Source organism: Ranitomeya imitator, chromosome 3 (genome assembly GCF_032444005.1).
Source record: "Ranitomeya imitator isolate aRanImi1 chromosome 3, aRanImi1.pri, whole genome shotgun sequence".
Taxonomy (NCBI): domain Eukaryota; kingdom Metazoa; phylum Chordata; class Amphibia; order Anura; family Dendrobatidae; genus Ranitomeya; species Ranitomeya imitator.
Genome location: NC_091284.1, coordinates 249,535,513 through 249,559,287, shown reverse-complemented (window position 1 = coordinate 249,559,287; position 23,775 = coordinate 249,535,513). Strand labels below are relative to the sequence as shown.

General features: G+C 43.2%; 1 protein-coding gene across 1 annotated transcript in view; it reads left to right on the top strand.

Moving 5' to 3' along the window:
• The window catches only part of SYPL2 (synaptophysin like 2), a 45,133-nt gene that overhangs the window by 8,889 nt on the left and 12,469 nt on the right, over nucleotides 1–23,775 (top strand). The window contains exon 3 of the mRNA XM_069756347.1: nucleotides 19,057–19,187. Within this exon, the coding sequence (XP_069612448.1) occupies nucleotides 19,057–19,187 (131 nt within the window). The remainder of the gene's footprint in view (nucleotides 1–19,056; nucleotides 19,188–23,775) is intronic.

The window sequence follows — 23,775 nt, the reverse complement described above, 5'->3', positions numbered from 1 at the left end:
AGAACCATTTTCATCTGTCAGAGCCTAGTCTATTGACTTTCATGTCATTGCTCAAAATTGCCAATTTCAACTTTTTAAATGTCCACTTTTCGTAATTGTTTGCAAACTCGAACCAGTGCTTCATATGACGTTATTTAAGTTGAGGCTTCTTCACCTTTTTTTGGACCACCGTTCCAGACTTGTGTAATGTGGGTTGCACGGCACTTGCATCGACGTCTGTGATCTCACTATTATCAAGCATATGATCCACCTCCATTGCCGTGTTTGTCGCACCAGAACTTAGACCTTGTGATGAGCTGACTTGTTGACTCAAATATTTTGCCTGGATGTCTACCTTCTGGCTTCTGAATGGATGGACGGACTTCATTTCGTATTCTTCAAACTATCATGGCACTCACATGGTGCAGTTTGGCAATTTTCTTGGCCAAGAGACCACTATCGATGAACTGGATGATGCTGTTTCTCTTTTCATGGGAAATCGTCTTCATGGCTGCTCCTCAATTTGAACCAGTGACCTTTCACTTAGGAATCAACCTAATAATACACTGAGCTATTAGGGAATGTGAAAACAGGTTGTATTTTGTAGTATTCAGGAAGAAAAATATTTTTCCACTGACAGGAGCAAAACAGTAACAATGCCGTGACATGACAAGAATCTGCATAATTAATCATATGCTAAATAGTTGCAAGTCAAATTTATGTATGAGATAGCCCAGATAATTGTCTATAAAATGAAGCTAGTCTCACGATCAAATGATGAAAGTCAAAAGTTCAAAATATTGTTACCCTTTTGCTCTTCTGTCTGTGTATATACAGTGGGGAAATCAAGTATTTAGTCAGCCACCAATTGTGCAAGTTCTCCCACTTAAAAAGATGAGAGAGGCTTGTAATTGATGTCATAGGTAGACCACAAATATGAAAGTCAAAATGAGAAAACAAATCCAGATAATCCACCTTGTCTGATCTAGCAAGATTTATTTTGAAAATTAGGATGGAAAATAAGTATTTGGTCATCAACAAAAGTTCATCTCAATATTTTGTTATATATTCTTTGTTGGCAATGACAGAGGTGAAACGTTTTCTGTACGTCTTTACAAGTTTGGCACACACTGTTGGTGGTGTGTTGGCCCATTCCTCCATGCAGATCTCCTCTAAAGCAGTGCTGTTTTGAACCTGTCGCTGGGCAACACGGACTTTCAACTCCCTCCAAAGGCTTTCTGTGGAGTTGAGATCTGGAGACTAACAAGTCCACTCCAGGACCGTCATGTGCTTCTTACGAAGCCACTCCTTCATTGCCCTGGTGGTGTGCTTGGGATCATTATCATGTTGAAAGACCCATCCACGTTTCATTTTCAATGCCCTTGCTCAGGGAAGGAGGTTTGCACTCAAAATCTCACGATACATGACCCCATTCATCTTTTCATGTACACGGGTCAGTCATCCTGGTCCCTTTGCAGAGAAACAGCCCCAAAGCATGATGTTGTCACTCCCATGCTTCACAGTAGGTATGGTGTTCTTTGGATGCAACTCAGCATTCTGTCTCCTCCAAACACGATGAGTTTTGTTTCTACCAAACAGTTCTACTTTGCTTTCATCAGACCATATGACATTCTCCCAATACTCTTATGGATAAGCTAGCAAACTTCAGACGGCCCCGGACATGTACTGGCTTAAGCAGGGGTACACGTCTGGCACTGCAGGACCTGAGTCCCTGGCGGCGTAGTGTGTTACTGATGGTAGCCTTTGTTACGGTGGTCCCACCTCTATGTAAGTCATTCACTAGGGCCTCCTGGGTGGTTCTGGGATTGTTGCTCACTGTTCTTGTGGTTCTTGTGATCATTTTGACCACATGGGGTGAGATCTTGCGTGGAGCCCCAGATCGAGGGAGATTATCAGTGGTCTTGTATATCTTCCATTTTCTTATTATTGCTCCCACAGTTGATTTCATCACACCAAGCTGCTTGCCTATTGCAGATTCAGTCTTCCCAGCCTGGTGCAGGGCTACAGTTTTGCTTCTGGTGTCCTTTGACAGCTCTTTGGTCTTCACCATAGTGGCGTTTGGAGTGTGACTGTTTGAGATTGTGGACAGGTGTCTTTTATACTGATAACAAGTTCAAACAGATGCCATTACTACAGATAATGAGTGGAGGACAGAGGAGCCTCTTTAAGAAGAAGTTACAGGTCTGTGGTAGCCAGAAATCTTGCATGTTTTTAGGTGACCAAATACTTATTTTCCACCATAATTTGCAAAATAAATCATGCCAAATCAGATGTGATTTTCTGAATTTGTTTTGTCATTTGGACTCTCATAGTTGTGGTCTACCAATGATGTCAATTACAGGCCTCTCTCATCTTTTTAAGTGGGAGAACTTGCACAATTGGTGGCTGACTAAATACTTTTTTCCCCACTGTATGTGTATGTATGTATATATATATATATACATATATATATATATTCAACGTGTACGTGCTTTCATTGCTGAATCATTTATATTTATGGAAGCTTTGTACACTGATTTGTGTGCCTGATGAAAACAATAGTATAGCGTTGAAACATGTTGCAGTATGTAGGTTTTTCCCACCTTTCCTTTTATAACATTTGTTTTATTAAATTATTTTATTTTTAAATAATATGTTAGTAAAGTATCAATTGATTATACAATCTTCCTCATGTTTCTGCTGTGATGTCTTCAGCCAGTATCTCCCAAGGCTCAGCGTTTTCTCTGATACTTCCTTTGGTTTAATTGATGGTAGCTGAATGTAGATGAATGGTAGACATATTTGTCTTTGACAATAAAGATATTTTCAAATAGTTATTCCCATATTAGCAAGTTACTAACTAGCCTTTAACCCATTTTCTTTGCTATGTTTTTAAGCATTTAAATGCTACTTTCAATCTCTGATAGAGGATGGATTCTCTTAACCTTCTGGCTCTTACTGAAACCTGGATCCAGCAGTGAGACACCACTGCTGCTGCTGCTGCTCTCTTATATGGTGGACTACACTTCTTTCATACCCAAGATCGGGCAACAGAGCAGGTGGAGGCGTTGGTCTACTCCTATCACCCAAATTTACCTTTTAGGTTATCCTTCAAGTATCCTCACTTGTATTCCCTTCTTTTGAGGTCCATGCTGTCAGACTCTACATCCCCTTCTCCATGCGAGTGGCGGTTGTGTATCGTCCTCCGGGCCCCTCCCATCAGTTCCTGAATCACTTTGCCACCTGGCTTCCACATTTTCTCTCCTGTGACATCCCCACCCTCATCATGGGTGATTTCAACATCCCCATTGCTTTTCCCCTCTCCCCATCTGCCACTCACCTTTTATTTCTAACCTCTTTCGGCCTTTCGCAGTTTACTAACTCTCCTATGCATGAAGACGGAAATTCCCTCGTCTCGGCTTTGCTCAGTGGATGATTTAACAAACGCCTCTCTCCCGCTCTCTGACTGCAACCTTCTTTTATTCTCTATCAAGAACTGCTATCCCGCTCAGGTCACCCCCACTTATAGAAATATACGCCCATTAACACCCAGAAACTTATGAAGAACTTGCAGTCATGATTGGCCCCTATCTCTTCCCTCTCATGTCCTGATTCTGCACTGAAGCATTACAATAAAACACTGCAAAGTGCCCTGGATGAAACTGTACCTCCGATGCATGGAACAACTCGGCACAGACGGCGACAACCCTGGCACACACGTTTCCTACAGTGGTGCTCCAAATGCGCCGAACATCTGTGGAAAAAATGCAATCTACCCGAAGATTTCATCCATTATAAGTTTATGCTTAAAACATACAACACTGCCCTTCACCTCTCCAAACAAACCTATTTCACACCCTGATCACCTCACTATCCAATAACCCTAAACGTCGCTTTGACACTTTTCATTCCCTACTCAACCCAAGAATGCAGGCCCCAACCACGTATCTCAGCTCTGATGATCTGGCCAATTATTTCAAAGAAACAATTGACCATTTTCGACAATAAATTATCTCCCAGTCCCCTCATACCATGCACTGTCCTTGCTCCTCCACTGCATCTAGCTCACTCTCTGATTTTGAACCAGTCACAGAAGAAGTAATCAGGCTCCTTGCATCTTCTCGCCCTACCATTGCACCAGTGACCCCATTCCGTCACATCTCCTCCAGTCCCTCTCTCCCCTGCTGTCACCACTCACCTAGCAAAAATATTCAGCCTCTCTTCCGGTATCTTTTCCTCCTCATTTAAGCATGCCAAAAAACTGTGCTGCTAACTATAGATATGTCTCTAATTTTCCCTTCATCTCTAAATTCCTGGATTGCCTGGTCCACGCCGGTCTTATCCGCTATCTCTCAGCTAACTCTCTTCTTGACCCTCTGCTATCCGGTTTCTGCTCTTTACACTCTACTGAAACTGCCCTCACTAAAGTCTCTAATGATCTACTAACAGCTAAATCTAATGGTCACTACTCCATGTTAATTTACTTGGATCTGTCTGCAGCATTCGACACTGTGGATCATCAGCTCCTCCTCACTATGCTCCGCTCCATCAGCCTCAAGGACACCGTTCTTTCCTGATTCTCCTCCTATCTCTCTGACCACTCCTTCACTGTATCTTTTCTGGCTCCTCCTCTTGTGAAGGAACATATTAAGAAAGATTCTCCATTTTGTGCTTTTCGACTCCATTTTGTTGTTTTGATATAAATTTTGTTACTAGGCTAAAGTTTACAGCTGTTATGAGACCTTGATTGTTGCAATCTGAACAGAACATGAGACTGAGGGTGTATTGTTCTACGAGACTTTGATGTACAGACTGTTCCTGCATTCTTATAGGTTAAGAACTGTGAGCGTGTACTTATGCTGATTGGTTGAAGTATAATTTCTATGACTATGAAAAGTCATACACAATAAACGGGGGCCAGAGATCTGCTTGATCCCCCCCCAAACAGAGACATACGTCTCCGTCTGGTCATTTTCAGTTGCCGGCAACGCCCTGTAGATTAGGCTATGTGCACACGTTCAGGATTTCTTGCAGAAAATTCCTGAGAATTCCGGACATTTTCTGCAAGACATCCGCAAGAAAACCGCATGCGTTTTTGCCGCGATTTTGCCGCGGTTTTGCCGCGTTTTTGCCGCGGTTTTTTCCGGACACTTCCCAATGCATTTTGGAGTGGGAAATCCGCAAAAAAAACTGAAAATTATAGAACATGCTGCGTTTTTGCCGCGATGCGTTTTTTTTCACGGAAAAAAACGCATCATGTGCACAAAACATGCGGAATTCATTCTAAATGATGGGATGCTTATTGTATGCGGGTTTTTTTGCGGTTCTATAGCGTTTTTATCGGGAAAACCGCGAAAAAACCATGAAAAAACCGCAACGTGTGAACTCAGCCTTAATTTGGAAATCACTGAGTTAACCGTGAAGGATCACTTTAGATCCTCCCTCGACACTGTCATCGTCCCCTTACTGTTGGGGTTCCTCAAGGATTGGTTCTAGGCCCCCTCCTCTTCTCTTTGTATACTGCCCCTATTGGACAATCAGTAGATTTGGTTTCCAGTACCATCTCTATGCTGAGACCCAATTCTATACTTCTTCCCCTAATATCATGCCTGCCTTTTTAGAAAACATCAGTGATTTTCTTACCGCTGTCTCCAACATCATGTCCTCCCTCTATCTGAAACTGAACCTGTCAAAAACTGAACTCCTTGTGTTTCCTCCCTCTACTAACCTACCTGTGCCCGACATTGCCATTTCCGTATGTGGTACCACCATTACTCCACAGCAACATGCCCGCTGTCTTGGGGTCATACTTGATTCCGAGCTTTCATTTCCTCCCCCACATCCGATCACTGGCTCGCTCTTGTTATCTGCACCTCAAAAACCTTTCTAGAGTTCAACCCTTTCTTACTTTCGACTCTGCAAAAACTCTTACTGATTCTTTTATTCATTCTCGTCTGGACTATTGTAACTCTCTACTAATCGGTCTCTCCTACCTGAGGTTAACATCCTCAATAATCAGAACCTCCCACTCCCGTCTCCAAGACTTTTCACGTGCTGCCCCAATTCTTTGGATTGCACTACCTAGGTTAATACGATTAATCCCCAATCCCCACAGTTTTAAGCGTGCCCTAAAAATGTCTTTGGTCAGACTGGCCTACCGCCTCAATGCATTAACCTGATTATTCCTGTGTTGCCCATTCATTTTTACCATAACCAGGTTCCTCGTATCATGTTCTCACATGCTTTATGCATTTAGTAGCCCTCTGTGTCCATACTTAGGCTCATAACCGGTTCATGCAGCATTACATGAACACCCCATTCTTACACTATGGCTGCTCCGAACAACGAAAGCAATTGTTACCATCCACCTCTCGTGTCTCCCCTTTTTCCTCATAGATTGTATGTTTGCGAGCAGGGCCCTCATTCCTCTTGGTATCTGTTTTGATCTATGTGTTTATTGTTATGCTGTAATGTCTATTGTATGTACAAGTCCCCTCTAAAATGTAAAGTGCTGCGGAATATGTTGGCGCTATAGAAATAAAATTATTATTATTATTATTAATAAAAATATATATTTGATATAGCTGTTTCCATAAAGTCCAATCTATGAAAATCTATAATTAATTAACCAGAATAGTAATCGCTGTCAAGAGAATAAAAAAATGCCAAAATTTCTGTTTTTAGGTTGCTGCACCTCACCCAAAAAATCTGATAAATTATTCAAACACTGCATATATCCTAAAATTGTGTCAATAGAAATGTCAGCTGAAAACCCAAAACCTTACACAGCTCCATCGACCTTGGCACCTGACAAATTCATCATAATTTACGTCACAAAAGTGGTGTAAATTCCGAATGAAATTTCTGGCAATTGGGTATAGCAGTTGAAAGATGCTCCAAATTCAATGTGAGGCAAATGCCCCTTAATAAATTAGTCATATCTTACTCCAGGTCTCCCTTCAATAAGGCTGGTATACAGGATGCCACAATAAATCTTGATTCTTAAGTCTAATATTAAACCCACTGACCTGTGTGAAGATTGCTAGTTATCTGTTGTTTTTATTTTATATACTGTAAATAGTGATATAGAAGTTTGAAAAATAAATGATCAAAAATTTTAAAATGATGCATTCCATATAAAAAACTGATTTAAACAATGGGTAATTTTCTGATGACACAGTCCCTTTTTATTGCTGGTCACTGAGACTTTATTGCTTGGCTACCTCCAGCAGTCCCATAGACAAAGAATAGAATAGCGCAGAATGCTTGGATATTGAACCAAGTGGAACCCTTCTGAATCTTGCGCTCTGGATTGGTGTTGGTCTTGGTGATAGGATACCCAGAGATCAGCAAGTTATTGTCTATTCTTATTACGTGATATGTTTCTAATATGGGAACAGCCAATTGAGAGAGGCTGCGCCCACTAGTTGGGTTCTGCCCAGGAGAATGCATATTGTATACTTGACTGCTGTTCCTGGCACAGACACCGGCGAATCCTGGATTAACAAATCTGCAGTCACACAGAGTATTCAGACTTTAGATCGGAAAACCCATTTAAGCATGACTTGCTATTTGGATATGTCCCATTTATGTATACATTATTTCTACATTATTATATATTTACTAGATGGTGGCCCAATTCTAGCGCTTCGGGTATTCTAGAATATGCATGTCCACGTAGTATATTGCCCAGCCACGTAGTATATTGCCCAGCTACGTAGTATATTGGCCAGTGACGTAGTATATTGCCCAGCCACGTAGTATATTGCCCAGCCACGTAGTATATTGCCCAGCCACGTAGTATATTGCCCAGCCACATAGTATATTGCCCAGTGACGTAGTATACAGCACAGAGCCACGTAGTATATTGCCCAGTCACGTAGTATATTGCCCAGTTACGTAGTATATTGCCCAGCTACGTAGTATACAGCACAGAGCCACGTAGTATATTGCCCAGTCACGTAGTATATTGCCCAGCTACGTAGTATATTGCCCAGCCACGTAGTACATTGCCCAGTCACGTAGTATATTGCCCAGCTATGTAGTATACAGCACAGAGTCACATAGTATATTGCCCAGTCACGTAGTATATTGCCCAGTTACGTAGTATATTGCCCAGCCACGTAGTATATTGCCCAACCACGTAGTATACAGCACAGAGCCACGTAGTATACAGCACAGAGCCGCGTAGTATATTGCCCAGTCACGTAGTATATTGCCCAGTTACATAGTATATTGCCCAGCCACGTAGTATATTGCCCAGTTACGTAGTATATTGCCCAGTCACGCAGTATATTGCCCAGCCACTTAGTATATTGCCCAGTCACGTAATATATTGCCCAGTCACGTAGTATATTGCCCAGTTACGTAGTATATTGCCCAGTTACGTAGTATATTGCCCAGCCACGTAGTGTATTGCCCAGTCACGTAGTATATTGCCCAGTCACGTAGTATATTGCCCAGCCACGTAGTATATTGCCCAACCACGTAGTATACAGCACAGAGCCACGTAGTATACAGCACAGCAGAGGCGTATCTAGGGTTTCTGGCACCTGGGGCAAGAATTCATTTTGCCCCCCTCCCCCCAAGGACATATGCGATTTGCACACTTAGTCATGTACCCACGAGCTCCTCTCCCTAATGCTCTCAATGTTCAGTGAAAAACTGAGAGAAGCTGAAGAGAAGCTCGTTGTCACAGGACCATACGTATGACAATCGCATATGAGTGAAGTGTCCATGTGACGACTACTGGAACCTGCAGAGCTGAATCCTGGCATCGCAGGCTACTGAATTCTCACAACTAATGCACTGCACACTTTTAGGATTCTCCCTGGCTGGTGGACAGTCATGTCAGCACAAGCATGTGATTTGTATACTTCTGACCACATTCCGACTAGACGTGCCCGGCCTCGCTCAGTTCATTTTCATTGACTGAGGCCACATACCGTATATACTCGAGTATAAGCCGAGATTTTCAGCCCAAATTTTTGGGCTGAAAGTGCCCCTCTCGGCTTATACTCGAGTCAATGTGGGTGGCAGGGTCGGCGGGTGAGGGGGTGAGGGCGCTGAGGTATACTTACCTAGTCCAAGCGATCCTCGCGCTGTCCCTGCCTTCCTCCCCGTCTTCTGTGCTGCAGCTTCTTCCTCTCTTCAGCGGTCACGTGGGACCGCTCATTAGAGATATGAATAAGCGGCTCCACCTCCCATAGGGGCGGAGCCGCCTATTCATTCCTCTAATCGGCGGTGCCGGTGACCGCTGACAGGAAGAGCTGCGGCACCGAAGACCAGGCAGAGGGACAGCGCGAGGATCGCCAGGACTAGGTGAGTATGTCATATTCACCTGTCCTCGTTCCAGCCGCCGGGCGTCGCTCCATCTTCCCGGCCGGCGCCTCCATCTTCCCGACGTCTGCGCTCTGACTGTTCAGGCAGAGGGCGCGATGACGCATATAGTGTGCGCGGCGCCCTCTGCCTGATCAGTCAGAGCAGAGACGCCGGGAAGATGGAGGCGCCGGAACGAGACGCCGGGAGCTGCAATCAAGGGAGGTGAGTATGTGTTTTTTTTTTTTTATTGCAGCAGCGGCGGCGGCGGCAGAGATTTCTATGGGGCACAATGAACGGTGCAGGGAGCAGAGCTGTGTATATATGTGGGACATGCAGGGAGCAGAGCTGTGTATATATGTGGGACATGCAGGGAGCAGAGCTGTGTATATATGAGGGACATGCAGGCGGCAGAGCTGTGTATATATGTGAGACATGCAGGCGGCAGAGCTGTGTATATATGTGGGACATGCAGGGAGCATATGGCACCGTATATGGCACAGCAATGGGGCACAATGAACGGTGCAGAGCACCGTATATGGCACAGCAATGGGGCACAATGAACGGTGCAGAGCACTGTATATGGCACAGCAATGGGGCACAATGAACGGTGCAGAGCACCGTATATGGCACAGCAATGGGGCACAATGAACGGTGCAGAGCACCGTATATGGCACAGCAATGGGGCACAATGAACGGTGCAGAGCACCGTATATGGCACAGCAATGGGGCACAATGAACGGTGCAGAGCACCGTATATGGCACAGCAATGGGGCACAATGAACGGTGCAGAGCACCGTATATGGCACAGCAATGGGGCACAATGAACGGTGCAGAGCACCGTATATGGGCACAGCAATGGGGCACAATGAACGGTGCAGAGCACTATATGGGGCACAGCTATGGGGAAATAATGAACGGTGCAGAGCACTATATGGCACAGCTATGGGGAAATAATGATCTATTTTTATTTTTGAAATTCACCGGTAAATGCTGCATTTCCACCCTAGGCTTATACTCGAGTCAATAATTTTTCCCAGTTTTTTGTGGCAAAATTAGGGGGGTCGGCTTATACTCGGGTCGGCTTATACTCGAGTATATACGGTATGTCTAGTCGGCACGTGAACGCATGTACGTAAATCGCCAGCACGAGAGAAGCCTGACAGCATGCAGGGCGCACTGTGAGAACTCAAAAGTCTGCAGTCACAAAGAATGACTACAGACTCATCACAAACCTGGACATCCCCTTTAATGCTCCTAACATAAATAAAAACATGAGTTAGTCAGTATCACAAATAACATTTACATCCAGATACCTTATAGATGGCGTCGTCTCTTGAGCCGTTCTCCTTTTCTTCATCTTGTCCAGACCCCATGATGAGTTTTCTCATCCACAGCCGTCTCTGCAGACTTCCATTTTGTCCGCTCTTTTGCAGAAAATCTCCACATGATGCCCTTGAAGATACAAGTGTTATTATAATGCTCCTGAATGAAAAATTGCCACTCACTATATTGTCTGCATAAAATATTACCCCCACACTGTCCCTCTTATGGTACATGCTCTTTACACTGACCTCCCCTTTCCATACCGGCCCCCGTTTTCACACTGTCCTCTCAGTGTGTCCCCCCTATAGAGCCTAGTATTTATACTGTACTCTCTCATCACACTCCCCCTCCTTGGTATACTGTCCCCTCCTGGCTGTGCCCTTACACCGTCCCCCCATGCTACGCATGCACACATCCCAGCACTCTCACTCCCCGTTCTCTGTCCACATACGTTTTTCACATCGCTACTCATACTGTGTCTGTATACATTCCCCCGTTTGCTCCTCAAACTGTCTGCATCCATCCCCCATACTGTTTCCTCATATATGCCCCCCATTCCCCGGTATTGTTTCCTCATACATGCCCCCCATCTCCCCCTTTGCTCTTCATTTTGTGTCCTCAAATCTCCCCCACATATTAAATCCCCCATCCCCACTCCAAATATCACCCCACACATTAAACACCCCCATCCCCATGACAAATCTCCCCCCCCACACACACATTCAATCCCCCATCTCCCCTCCAACTCTCCCCACACACAATAAATTCCCCCATCTCCACTCACATTAAATCCCTTCCCCACAATAAATCCCCCCATCTAAACTCATTAAATCTCCCCATCCAATAATCCCCCTATCCCCACAATAAATCCCCCATCTCCACTCATATTAAATCTCACCCATCCAATAATAAATCCCACCATCCCCACTCACATTAAATCCCCCCCCCACAATAAATCCCCCCATCTCCACTCACATTAAATCCCTTCCCCACAATAAATCCCCCCATCTCCACTCATATTAACCCCTTTCTGACATTAGACGTACTATCCCGTTGAGGTGGGGTGGGCCCGTATGACCACTGACGGGATAGTACGTCATATGCGATCGGCTGCGCTCTCGGGAGCGCGGCCGATCACGGCCCGGTGTCAGCTGACTATCGCAGCTGACATCCAGCACTATGTGCCAGGAGCAGTCACGGACCGCCCCCGGCACATTAACCCCCGGCACACAGTGCACAGCAAAGTGTCAGATCAGCGATCTTACACTATAACATGATGCCCCCATGTGTTAAAAAAAATTTTTTTAAATTCCTAAAAATATATATATTGTTCCTATAAATACATTTCTTTATCTAAATAATAAAAAAAAATAAAAGTACACATATTTAGTATCGCCGCGTCCGTAACGACCCGACCTATAAAACTGTCCCACTAGTTAACCCCTTCAGTGAACACCGTAAAAAAAAAATGGAATAACATGCGATCAAAAAGACGGATAAAAATAACCATGTTAGCGCTGAAAACGTCATCTTGTCCCGCAAAAAAACATTCGCAATACAAAAGTCATAGTCCTCAGAATAAAGCGATGCAAAAATAATTATTTTTTCTATAAAATAGTTTTTATCGTATAAAAGCGCCAAAACATAAAAAAATTATATAAATGAGGTATCGCTGTAATCGTACTGACCCGAAGAATGAAACTGCTTTATCCATTTTACCAAACGCGGAATGGTATAAACGCCTCCCCCAAAAGAAATTCATGAATAGCTGGTTTTTGGTCATTCTGCCTCACAAAAATCGGAATAAAAAGCGATAAAAAAATGTCACATGCCCGAAAATGTTACCAATAAAAACGTCAACTCGTCCCGCAAAAAACAAGACCTCACATGACTCTGTGGACCAAAATATGGAAAAATTATAGCTCTCAAAATGTGGTAACGCAAAAAATATTTTTTGCAATAAAAAGCGTCTTTCAGTGTGTGACGGCTGCCAATCACAAAAATCCGCTAAAAAGCCCGCTATAAAAGTAAATCAAACCCCCCTTCATCACCCCCTTAGTTAGAGAAAAATTAAAAAATTAAAAAAATTTATTTATTTCCATTTTCCCATTAGGGTTAGGGCTAGGGTTAGGGCTAGGCTTGGGGCTAGTGTTGGGGCTAGGGTTAAGGCTACAGTTAGGGTTGGGGCTAAAGTTAGGGTTAGGGTTGGGGCTAAAGTTGGGAATAAAGTTGGGATTAGGGTTAGGGGTGTGTCAAGGTTAGGGGTGTGTTTCAGTTATAATTGGGGGGTTTCCACTGTTTAGGCACATCAGGGGCTCTCCAAACGCGACATGGCGTCCGATATCAATTCCAGCCAATTCTGCGTTGAAAAAGTAAAACAGTGCTCCTTCCCTTCCGAGCTCTCCCGTGCGCCCAAACAGGGGTTTACCCCAACATATGGGGTATCAGGACACATTGCACAACAACTTTTGGGGTCCAATTTCTCCTGTTACCCTTGGAAAAATACAAAACTGGGGGCTAAAAAATAATTTTTGTGGAAAAAAAAAGGATTTTTTTATTTTCACGGCTATGCGTTATAAACTGTAGTGAAACACTTGGGGGTTCAAAGTTCTCACAACACATCTAGATAAGTTCCTTGGGGGTCTAGTTTCCAATATGGGGTCACTTGTGGGGGGTTTCTACTGTTTAGTTACATCAGGGGCTCTGCAAACGCAATGTGACGCCTGCAGACCAATCCATCTAAGTCTGCATTCCAAATTACCCTCCTTCCCTTCCGAGCTCTGCCATGCGCTCAAATGGTGGTTCCCCCCACATATGGGGTATCAGCGTACTCAGGACAAATTGGACAACAACTTTTGGGGTCCAATTTCTCCTGTTACCCTTGGAAATATAAAAACCGGGGGCTAAAATATAATTTTTGTGAAAAAAAAATATTTTTTTATTTTCACGGCTCTGCGTTATAAACTGTAGTGAAACACTTGGGGGTTTAAAGCTTTCCCAACACATCTAGATGAGTTCCTTAGGGGGTCTACTTTCCAAAATGGTGTCACTTGTCGGGGGGGGGGGGGATTTAATGTGTGGGGGAGATTTGAGGACAACTTTTACAACTCCCTAACAAAAAAAAATTTTGGTTCCAAAATTGTGCTGATGTAAATTAGACATGTGGAAAATGTTACTTATTAAGTATTTTGTGTGACATATCTCTGTGATTTAATTGCTTAAAAATTCAAAGTTGGAAAATTGCGAACTTTTCAAAATTTTCGCCAAATTTGTTTTTTTTCACAAACAAACGCAGGTAATATCAAATAAATTTTACCACTATCATGAAGTACAATATGTCACGAGAAAACAATGTCAGAATCACTGGGATCTGTTGAAGCGTTCCAGAGTTATAACCTCATAAAGGGACAGTGGTCAGAATTGTAAAAATTGGCCCGGTCATTAACGTGCAAACCACCCTTGGGGATAAAGGGGTTATATATCCCCCATCCAATAATAAATCCCACCATCCCCACCCACATTAAATCCACCCCACAATATATCCCCCCCATTCCCACTCACATTATATCCCCCCCGCACCTTCGGTGTCTTCAGCTCCACTGGAGCACTTACCACCGATCTGCGTCTCAGTGCCTCTGCTCTGCAGCGTGGGCGAGTGACATCAGCAGCGTGATCACATGACCTGATCACGCTGCTGGCGTTGCTCTGACCCGGCAGTCAGAGCTTCAATTGTACACGTATCTCAGATGCAGTGCAATTGAACACTGGGAGCCGGCGCGCTGCAGCTTCTCTGTGCCGGCTGTCAGCTTGACAGTCGGCACAGAGAACAGCTGACTCCCAGTGCGGGGGGAGGCAGAATGCAGCCGCCAGGGGAGACACTGCGGACCGCCGCTTTAGGTGGCCCGACTGCGCCCCCCTGCCAGCTGCGCCCGGGGCACATGCCCAGCTGCCCCCCCCTAGATACGCCACTGCAGCACAGAGCCACATAGTATACAGCACAGAGCCACGTAGTATACAGCACAGACATGTAGTATATTGGTCAGTCACGTAGTATATTGCGCAGCTACATAGTATATTGCCCAGCCAGGTATGTAACAGGTTAAAAAATAAAAAATAATTGGCCAGTCACGTAGTATATTGCCCAGCCACATAATATATTGCCCAGCCACGTAGTATATTGCCCAGCCACGTAGTATACAGCACAGAGCCACGTAGTATACAGCACAGAGCCACGTAGTATACAGCACAGAGCCACGTAGTATACAGGACAGACACGTAGTATATTGGCCAGTCACGTAGTATATTGCCCAGCCAAGTATGTAACAGGTTAAAAAATAAAAAATAAACATACTCACCTTCTTAAGGGCCCTTGTGGTCCTGTGTGCGGTGCACGCGGCAGCTTCCGGTCCCAGGTTTGGTATGAGCGCAGGACCTGTGATGACGTCGCGGTCACATGACCGTGACGTCATGGCAGGTCCTTGTCGCATAGCATCCTTAGCATCGGAACCTGCCGCTTGCACTGCCGAGGACAGGACGACACTTCGGAGTGTGAGAATAACGTTTTTTTTTAAAATTATTATTATTTGTAATAGTAGATTTTTTTACTATTGATGCTGCATACGCATCATCAATAGTAAAAAGTTGGTCACACAGGGTTAATAGCTGCGTAACTGGAGTGCGTCACACCACACCAGCATTAACCCAGTGTGAGGGCTGACTGGAGGGGAGTATGGAGCGGGCACTAACTGCGGGGAGGAAGGAGTGGCCATGTTGCCGCCGGACTGCGCCCGTCGCTGATTGGTCGTGGACTCGTGGGCGTTTTGCCACGAACAATCAGCGACTTGGATTTCCATGACAGACAGAGGCCGCGACCAATGAATATCCGTGACAGAAAGACAGAAAGACACACAGACAGACAGATGGAAGTGACCCTTAGACAATTATATAGTAGATATAGCGCCTACATATTCTGAAGCATTTTACAAATCAAATGGTAAGCATCATTCAACAATTTTTAGAGGAGTGAGCACCCTATTTCCAAGCTAATAATCTATAAGGAAATCGAGGGGACAAATAAGGTAACAAGTGCTTGTAGCGTAGGGATATTCATGTAAAGCTTCATGAACCAGTCAACAGTCAGTATCTGCATATGTCCAGATACAGAGTGCTAATGAGGACATGAAAGGTGTGTAATTAGAAGATAAAAAGTCCCAGATTCTGAGGGAAATGTAGAAAGTGAGATCTGAGATATGTTAAGTTATGGAGGTGATAGGCCTATGTAAATAGATTTGATTTGACAGCCCTCTTAAAATTGTGGATACTGGGAATTAATCGGATTATCTGGGATAGAGCATTCCAGAGAACTAGTGCAACATGAGATAAGTCTTAGAGACTGGAATGTCAGGTTCGGATTATGGACAATGTTGGCCTTAAAACATTGGAAGAATATAAAGCACAGGTAGGGTGGTAGAGATGAGAGAGGATATATAGGGCTTGGTTGAATAGCAGATAGTAGTAGTAGTAGTATGTTATATTTTCATATGAGTGAGCAGTGACTGGTAATATTCATATTTCTTTGATATACCCAAGCAGCTTGTTAGAATGCATGAGTTCGTCAACAATGAGGGCAACATTTGTAAATCTGAGCCTTCCAAAAATATTAATGTATGTTATGTCTGTCCACGTTGTCAACTGCTATATTAATTTCCAATTACTCACTGGTATCCAGGTTCTATTTTTCCATGTTTTTACTGGATGTACCAAGCAGATAAATATATTACAGCTTCAATACTGTATAAACCATTGAAAAAAACATTCCCTGGTCACCCAAGCCATACCAATATCTACAGCTCAGATACACGCTGCTATGTAAAGAAAATCTTTTAACATCTTACATGAACACATTAAAGGGAATCTTTCATATCACCAAATGTCATTCACCTGCAGATATAGGGTTAATCTGCAAGTTATTAGCATTCCAATGTTGTTCGGCCGCCTTAATGAAAGTGCGGCTACTGGGAGAAATTAACTTTATTCCTCCCGGGAGATGCCTGCTTTCAGTCATAAAGGCTTGCCCAAAACGGCTGCAGACACTCACCTCGGCAGTTTGATTGACAGCTCACTCTGAAATGTATTTGTGCAGAAACAGCTGTCAATCAAAATACCAGGTAATGCTTTATGCCGCCGCTCACTGTGTACTGAGCAGTCACTCTATCAGACGGCTCCTGGGAGGAATAAGGCTCATTTTCTCCCTGTAGCTGCACTTTCCCTAAAGCGGACTGACAGCTTAGGAATACTATTAACCTGCAGCTCTTGGGGACATGACAGGTTCCTTTTAGCATGGTACATGAATGTGCACAGTGTGAAATGAGTAATACAATACAGATAAGTTTTATAGTATATTTAGCTAATACAGTCTGAGCCCAGTTATAACAAACTAGAGAACATGGAGTACAAAAAGCACCAACTGATTGTAAAAGTAAAACAATCATTTTATTAATACATTAAAAACATACAAAAGCAGCCCAATCTGAGGGCAAAATACCATAAAGAGGAAAAATAATATACATATGTATAGGGAACCTACTAATACAGCAGACTCTATGGACCAATACTACAATATATGTACGGGTGGGTACAGTTAATCCTGAGTATAGTGAGAAGGGGGGAGAGATACACTCTATATAGGTCTAACATCCAGACTCCATGTGTAACTATATACGGATGCTACCTTAATTACAAAGTCCCCATATTCACCACACCTCTAGATCGGATGCCATCACTCACCCATAATAACAAGTGTCCTAGGTCCTCCTGCTGACCCCTTGACGCGCGTTTCGCACGAGTGCTTCTTCTTCTTGAAGAAGCACTCGTGCGAAACGCGCGTCAAGGGGTCAGCAGGAGGACCTAGGACACTTGTTATTATGGGTGAGTGATGGCATCCGATCTAGAGGTGTGGTGAATATGGGGACTTTGTAATTAAGGTAGCATCCGTATATAGTTACACATGGAGTCTGGATGTTAGACCTATATAGAGTGTATCTCTCCCCCCTTCTCACTATACTCAGGATTAACTGTACCCACCCGTACATATATTGTAGTATTGGTCCATAGAGTCTGCTGTATTAGTAGGTTCCCTATACATATGTATATTATTTTTCCTCTTTATGGTATTTTGCCCTCAGATTGGGCTGCTTTTGTATGTTTTTAATGTATTAATAAAATGATTGTTTTACTTTTACAATCAGTTGGTGCTTTTTGTACTCCATGTTCTCTAGTTTGTTATATGCTTTAGGAGTAGTACACCTATGATCATTTTGGTTTCATCCATGTACGTACGGAGAGAGCAGGGCCTTTGCCCCTCTCAGTCTGGTTACTTTGCTAGATTTGTTGTGATTTTTGTTCTGAGCCCAGTTATGTACATTGCTGTATTGTTTTGCTTTTGACAGGCTGTAAGGATTGTATTTTCTGTTTAGGGAGGGCAGAGTATAGGATTACCCTTGTAATTGCTTACCTGATTTAGTAATTTCTTGTGTATACATATTTGGATTACTTGAATACTTAATACTTTTTGTGTTTATGTTACATAGTTTTATATACCTTTAGGCTATGTGCACACGTAGGAAATGTGGTGCAGAATTTTCTGCACTAAATCTGCATCTCCTGGCAGAATCCGCAGGTGCATTTTTTATGCGTTTTTGATGCGGTTTAGTGCGTTTTTTTTGTGCGGAACTGATGCGGATTTTGTGCAGTTTTTGTGCAGTTTTTACCACTGCGGATTTCTATTATGGAGGGGTGCAGAAACGCTGCAGAAACGCACAAAAGAAGTGACATGCACTTCTTTGAAATCTGCAGAGTTTCGGCGCGGATTTTTCTGCACCATGTGCACAGCTTTTTTTTTTTCACATTGATTTACATTGAACTGTAAATCACAGTGCAGATCTGCAGCGTTTCTGCAGCAGAAAAATCCGCTGCAGAACTGCACTAAATGTCAATTCTTTGTGCAGAACTGCTGCGTCTCTGCACCCATTCCATAATAGAAATCTGCAGGGGTAAAAAAAGGAAGAAATCTGCAAAAAAATCTGCAACGTGTGCACAGACCAAAAAAAGGTGCAGATTCTGACCTGCGTTTTCTGCCAAGAAATTCAGAATCTGCACAGGAAATTCCACATGCAAATCTGCAACGTGTGCACATAGCCTAATTCTGCACGAAATCTGCATCGTGTGCACATACCCTTAGTCATATAACATTAAACATTGTCGATATATCGATTTTTGTCCTCAAATACATAAACAGATAGATTTTATATTTGCCTGTAACCGTGTAATAAATATTTGTTCATCTTTCAGATGTCATGTTTTGTAATTCATTACTTTTAAGACCTTTTTTTAATCTACTGCTGATTAAATTTCCTGTCCACTTTTGTTTCTCAGCTGTTTGCCATCTTTGCCTTTGGAACTTGTGGTTCTTTCATTGGCGAGACAGCAGCAGTCGTGATGTGTAAGGTTTCAGAAACGCAGACAGACACAGATCTCATTTCGGTGCCTTTTTCCTACCCTTTCAGGTAATGCCTTGTCATCTTCACTTGATTCCCTGCCAGTAGAATAGAATACTGAAAGTTTTTTTCTGCCTGTTTTGCCTGATCAGTAAAGGGTTCGTCCAGGTACCCCTCATTGTATGTGTGTGCATGTATATATATATATATATATATATATATATATATATATATATATGTATATATATATATATATATATATATATATATATATATATACGCTGCTCAAAAAAAATAAAGGGTACACTAAAATACCACATCCTAGATATCACTGAATGAAATATTTCAGTTGCAAATCTGTATTCATTACATAGTGGAATGTGTTGAGAACAATAAAATATAAAAATGATCAATGTACTGTAAATCAAAATTAATATCCCATGGAGGTCTGGATTTGGAATGATACTCAAAATCAAAGTGGAAAATCAAATTACAGGCTGGTCCAACTTCAGTGGAAATGCCTCAAGACAAGGAAATGATGCTCAGTAGTGTGTGTGGCCTCCATGTACCTGTATGACCTCCCTACAACGCCTGGGCATGCTCCTGATCCTTATCCACAGCTGGTAATGGGCCTGCTCACCTGTGGACAAGATGACATCAAATGATGATGAAAACAAGCCAATGGAGGCAGTGTGATACTCTTTACAATGTTCTGCTGGGAAACATTGAGTTCTGGCATTCTTATGGATGTTATTCTGACAATCAGATCTACTTCTGCATTATTGCAGACCATGTAGAACCCTTGATGGCAAAGTTTCAGCAGGATAATGTGCTTGCCACACTGCAAAAATTGCTCAGTACTGTTTAGAGTAAGACTATATTCACGTAGCATTTTAGCATACATTCAGTGGCTCCACCGGGGCTTAAGTCTGAACCCTCCCCCCCCCTCCCCCCCCCCCAAAATGGGATTTGGGCGTCTGTACTGATGGGGTCATAGGCACTAATGATGCAGACGGAGTCATAATGTGCTCTGTCGTACATTGTTTCCGGCAGTATACACCTAGTTGAGGGTGGCAGAATGACATAGTTCATTATCTCCATTGGCGTATATGGCCAAAAATGATGTCCATCTGCATCATTACTGTCTATGTCCACATTAGTCTATATGTTTGAATCCCATTTTGTGGGGGTTCAGATGTTTTGGCAGCACCAGGGGGATCTGTGCAATATGAGCCAGGTGGTTTTAAGATTAAGGTTGATCACTGTATAGTCTGCATAAAAAGTGACATACAGTGGGGCAAAAAAGTATTTAGTCAGTCAGCAATAGTGCAAGTTCCACCACTTAAAAAGATGAGAGGCGTCTGTAATTTACATCATAGGTAGACCTCAACTATGGGAGACAAACTGAGAAAAAAAAATCCAGAAAATCACATTGTCTGTTTTTTTAACATTTTATTTGCATATTATGGTGGAAAATAAGTATTTGGTCAGAAACAAAATTTCATCTCAATACTTTGTAATATATCCTTTGTTGGCAATGACAGAGGTCAAACGTTTTCTGTAAGTCTTCGCAAGGTTGCCACACACTGTTGTTGGTATGTTGGCCCATTCCTCCATGCAGATCTCCTCTAGAGCAGTGATGTTTTTGGCTTTTCGCTTGGCAACACGGACTTTCAACTCCCTCCAAAGGTTTTCTATAGGGTTGAGATCTGGAGACTGGCTAGGCCACTCCAGGATCTTGAAATGCTTCTTACGAAGCCACTCCTTCGTTGCCCTGGTGGTGTGCTTTGGATCATTGTCATGTTGAAAGACCCAGCCACGTTTCATCTTCAATGCCCTTGCTGATGGAAGGAGGTTTGCACTCAAAATCTCACGATACATGGCCCCATTCATTCTTTCATGTACCCGGATCAGTCGTCCTGGCCCCTTTGCAGAGAAACAGCCCCAAAGCATGATGTTTCCACCACCATGCTTTTACAGTAGGTACGGTGTTTGATGGATGCAACTCAGTATTCTTTTTCCTCCAAACACGACAAGTTGTGTTTCTACCAAACAGTTCCAGTTTGGTTTCATCAGACCATAGGACATTCTCCCAAAACTCCTCTGGATCATCCAAATGCTCTCTAGCAAACTTCAGACGGGCCCGGACATGTACTGGCTTAAGCAGTGGGACACGTCTGGCACTGCAGGATCTGAGTCCATGGTGGCGTAGTGTGTTACTTATGGTAGGCCTTGTTACATTGGTCCCAGCTCTCTGCAGTTCATTCACTAGGTCCCCCCGCGTGGTTCTGGGATTTTTGCTCACCGTTCTTGTGATCATTCTGACCCCACGGGGTGGGATTTTGCGTGGAGCCCCAGATCGAGGGAGATTATCAGTGGTCTTGTATGTCTTCCATTTTCTAATTATTGCTCCCACTGTTGATTTCTTCACTCCAAGCTGGTTGGCTATTGCAGATTCAGTCTTCCCAGCCTGGTGCAGGGCTACAATTTTGTTTCTGGTGTCCTTTGACAGCTCTTTGGTCTTCACCATAGTGGAGTTTGGAGTCAGACTGTTTGAGGGTGTGCACAGGTGTCTTTTTATACTGATAACAAGTTTAAACAGGTGCCATTAGTACAGGTAATGAGTGGAGGAAAGAGGAGACTCTTAAAGAAGAAGTTACAGGTCTGTGAGAGCCAGAAATCTTGATTGTTTGTTTCTGACCAAATACTTATTTTCCACCATAATATGCAAATAAAATGTTGAAAAAACAGACAATGTGATTTTCTGGATTTTTTTTTCTCAGTTTGTCTCCCATAGTTGAGGTCTACCTATGATGTAAATTACAGACGCCTCTCATCTTTTCAAGTGGTGGAACTTGCACTATTGCTGACTGACTAAATACTTTTTTGCCCCACTGTACCTTAGCACTCATAGAGTGGTGCTTGACTTGTGTTGATTCTAATTTAAATTAATGTGAATTAACACAGCATAAGACGTGCAGCAGTATTTACATGCTCAGGTCTCAGAACTAGTGCAGGATGCAGCAAACCCATGTAGTAAAGATGGCGGTAACACAGACTCAAAATACTGATGAGACAGCCACTCACAACCTACCAGTTCATGGAAGGGGTGATTGCTTAGTATAGGAATGCACGAAAGAGGCTTGTATAGGGCTCTGGTCACACAGATATTGCAGTATCTGGCTTACAGCCTATTAGTGACGCCCATACTATTGGATTAAGCGACCAAGACCTCATATATTATGTATATTTTTTGCACTTCATTTTTCAAGGTGCAGCCAAGCCCAGTATTTTTGGACTTGTAAACTAGGGTGTCCGTTCTCATGAGGGGCACTTAGATAGTGCTGGACAGCATGCCTAATCTAATAGTATGGGTGAGTGAACTGGTAGGTTGTGAGTGGTTGTCTCAACAGTATTTTGCACCTGTGTTGCCGCCATCTTTACTATATAGGTTTGCTGCATCATGATAGTGCATTAGTTCTGCGACCTTTGCAGGTAAATACTGCTGCCTTTTGTTGCCGAGTTAACACCTTGTGTGAAGTAAATAAATGTATGACGATTTTAGCTCTTAAATGGAATTTGTCACCAGGTTTTTGCTTCCTAATCTGAGAGCAGCATTATGTAGGGTCAGTTTCCCTGATTCCAGCAATGCATCACTTACCTGGCTGCTTAGTGTAGTTTTTATAAAAATCGGAGATAATTACTAGAGAACTAGCAAACTTGCAGCCAGGTAGTTCATCCACGCTCTCACCATTGATTGACAACTTTCTGTTTATTGTGGGATTGCTACTCACTTGGGTGCATCGATACGCAACACACAAAGTGTTTCCATTTAAATGTCCATGGTGGTTTATTGGTGCTTCATAAACCAGGCGCAAGCAAATCAAAAACAAACAGCCTTTCAGTGCAGGCAAAAAAAAATAAACAGTTCTTGACAAAGTCTCTTTAGAGCCAGTCCTGGTCACACAGGCTGGATAGCATCCATTATGCCATCTGGGAATAACACACAGGAGGCTTTCTTCCTCTATACAGACAGACCATGTGTCAAACAATAGACTCCATTTTAACATGTGAACCACACCCAGAGGTGGGGTATATAGGCAGCCAGACCCGCCCATCCACCAGACTACCCATAAAACCTGGCCCAGATGCACCAAACAAGCCTCTTAGTACTATGTGCACTAGAGAAATACTCCAGGTTTACATCACAGACGACAACCACCTCTGTGAGACTTACCTCCCATCACCTATGTGTCCAGTAGTCACCTTAGATACCTCCTCCTGTGCTTAAAGCCGTGGGGCTTGGCATCTTCGTATACTAGACACGGGATTCTCAAAAGGGCATCGGCATTACCACGTAGCTTCTCGGCTCTTTGTTCCACATGTAAGCTGCAATCCTGCAGGGCTGAAAACCAGCAGATAACTCAAGCATTTTTCCAATTTTTCTCCCTCATCAACTTGAGTGGGGCATGGTTTGATACTAATTTAAACTTTCACCCTAACAGATAGTACCATAATGTGTCCACCTCCCACTTTGTGGCCAAGCATTCCTTTTCTACAATGGAATAATTATTTTCACAGCTTCCTACTAAGGTAGAGAATAGGGTGCTCATCCCCATGTATCTCTTTATCTGCTCGTTAACAGACTTCTGAGGCA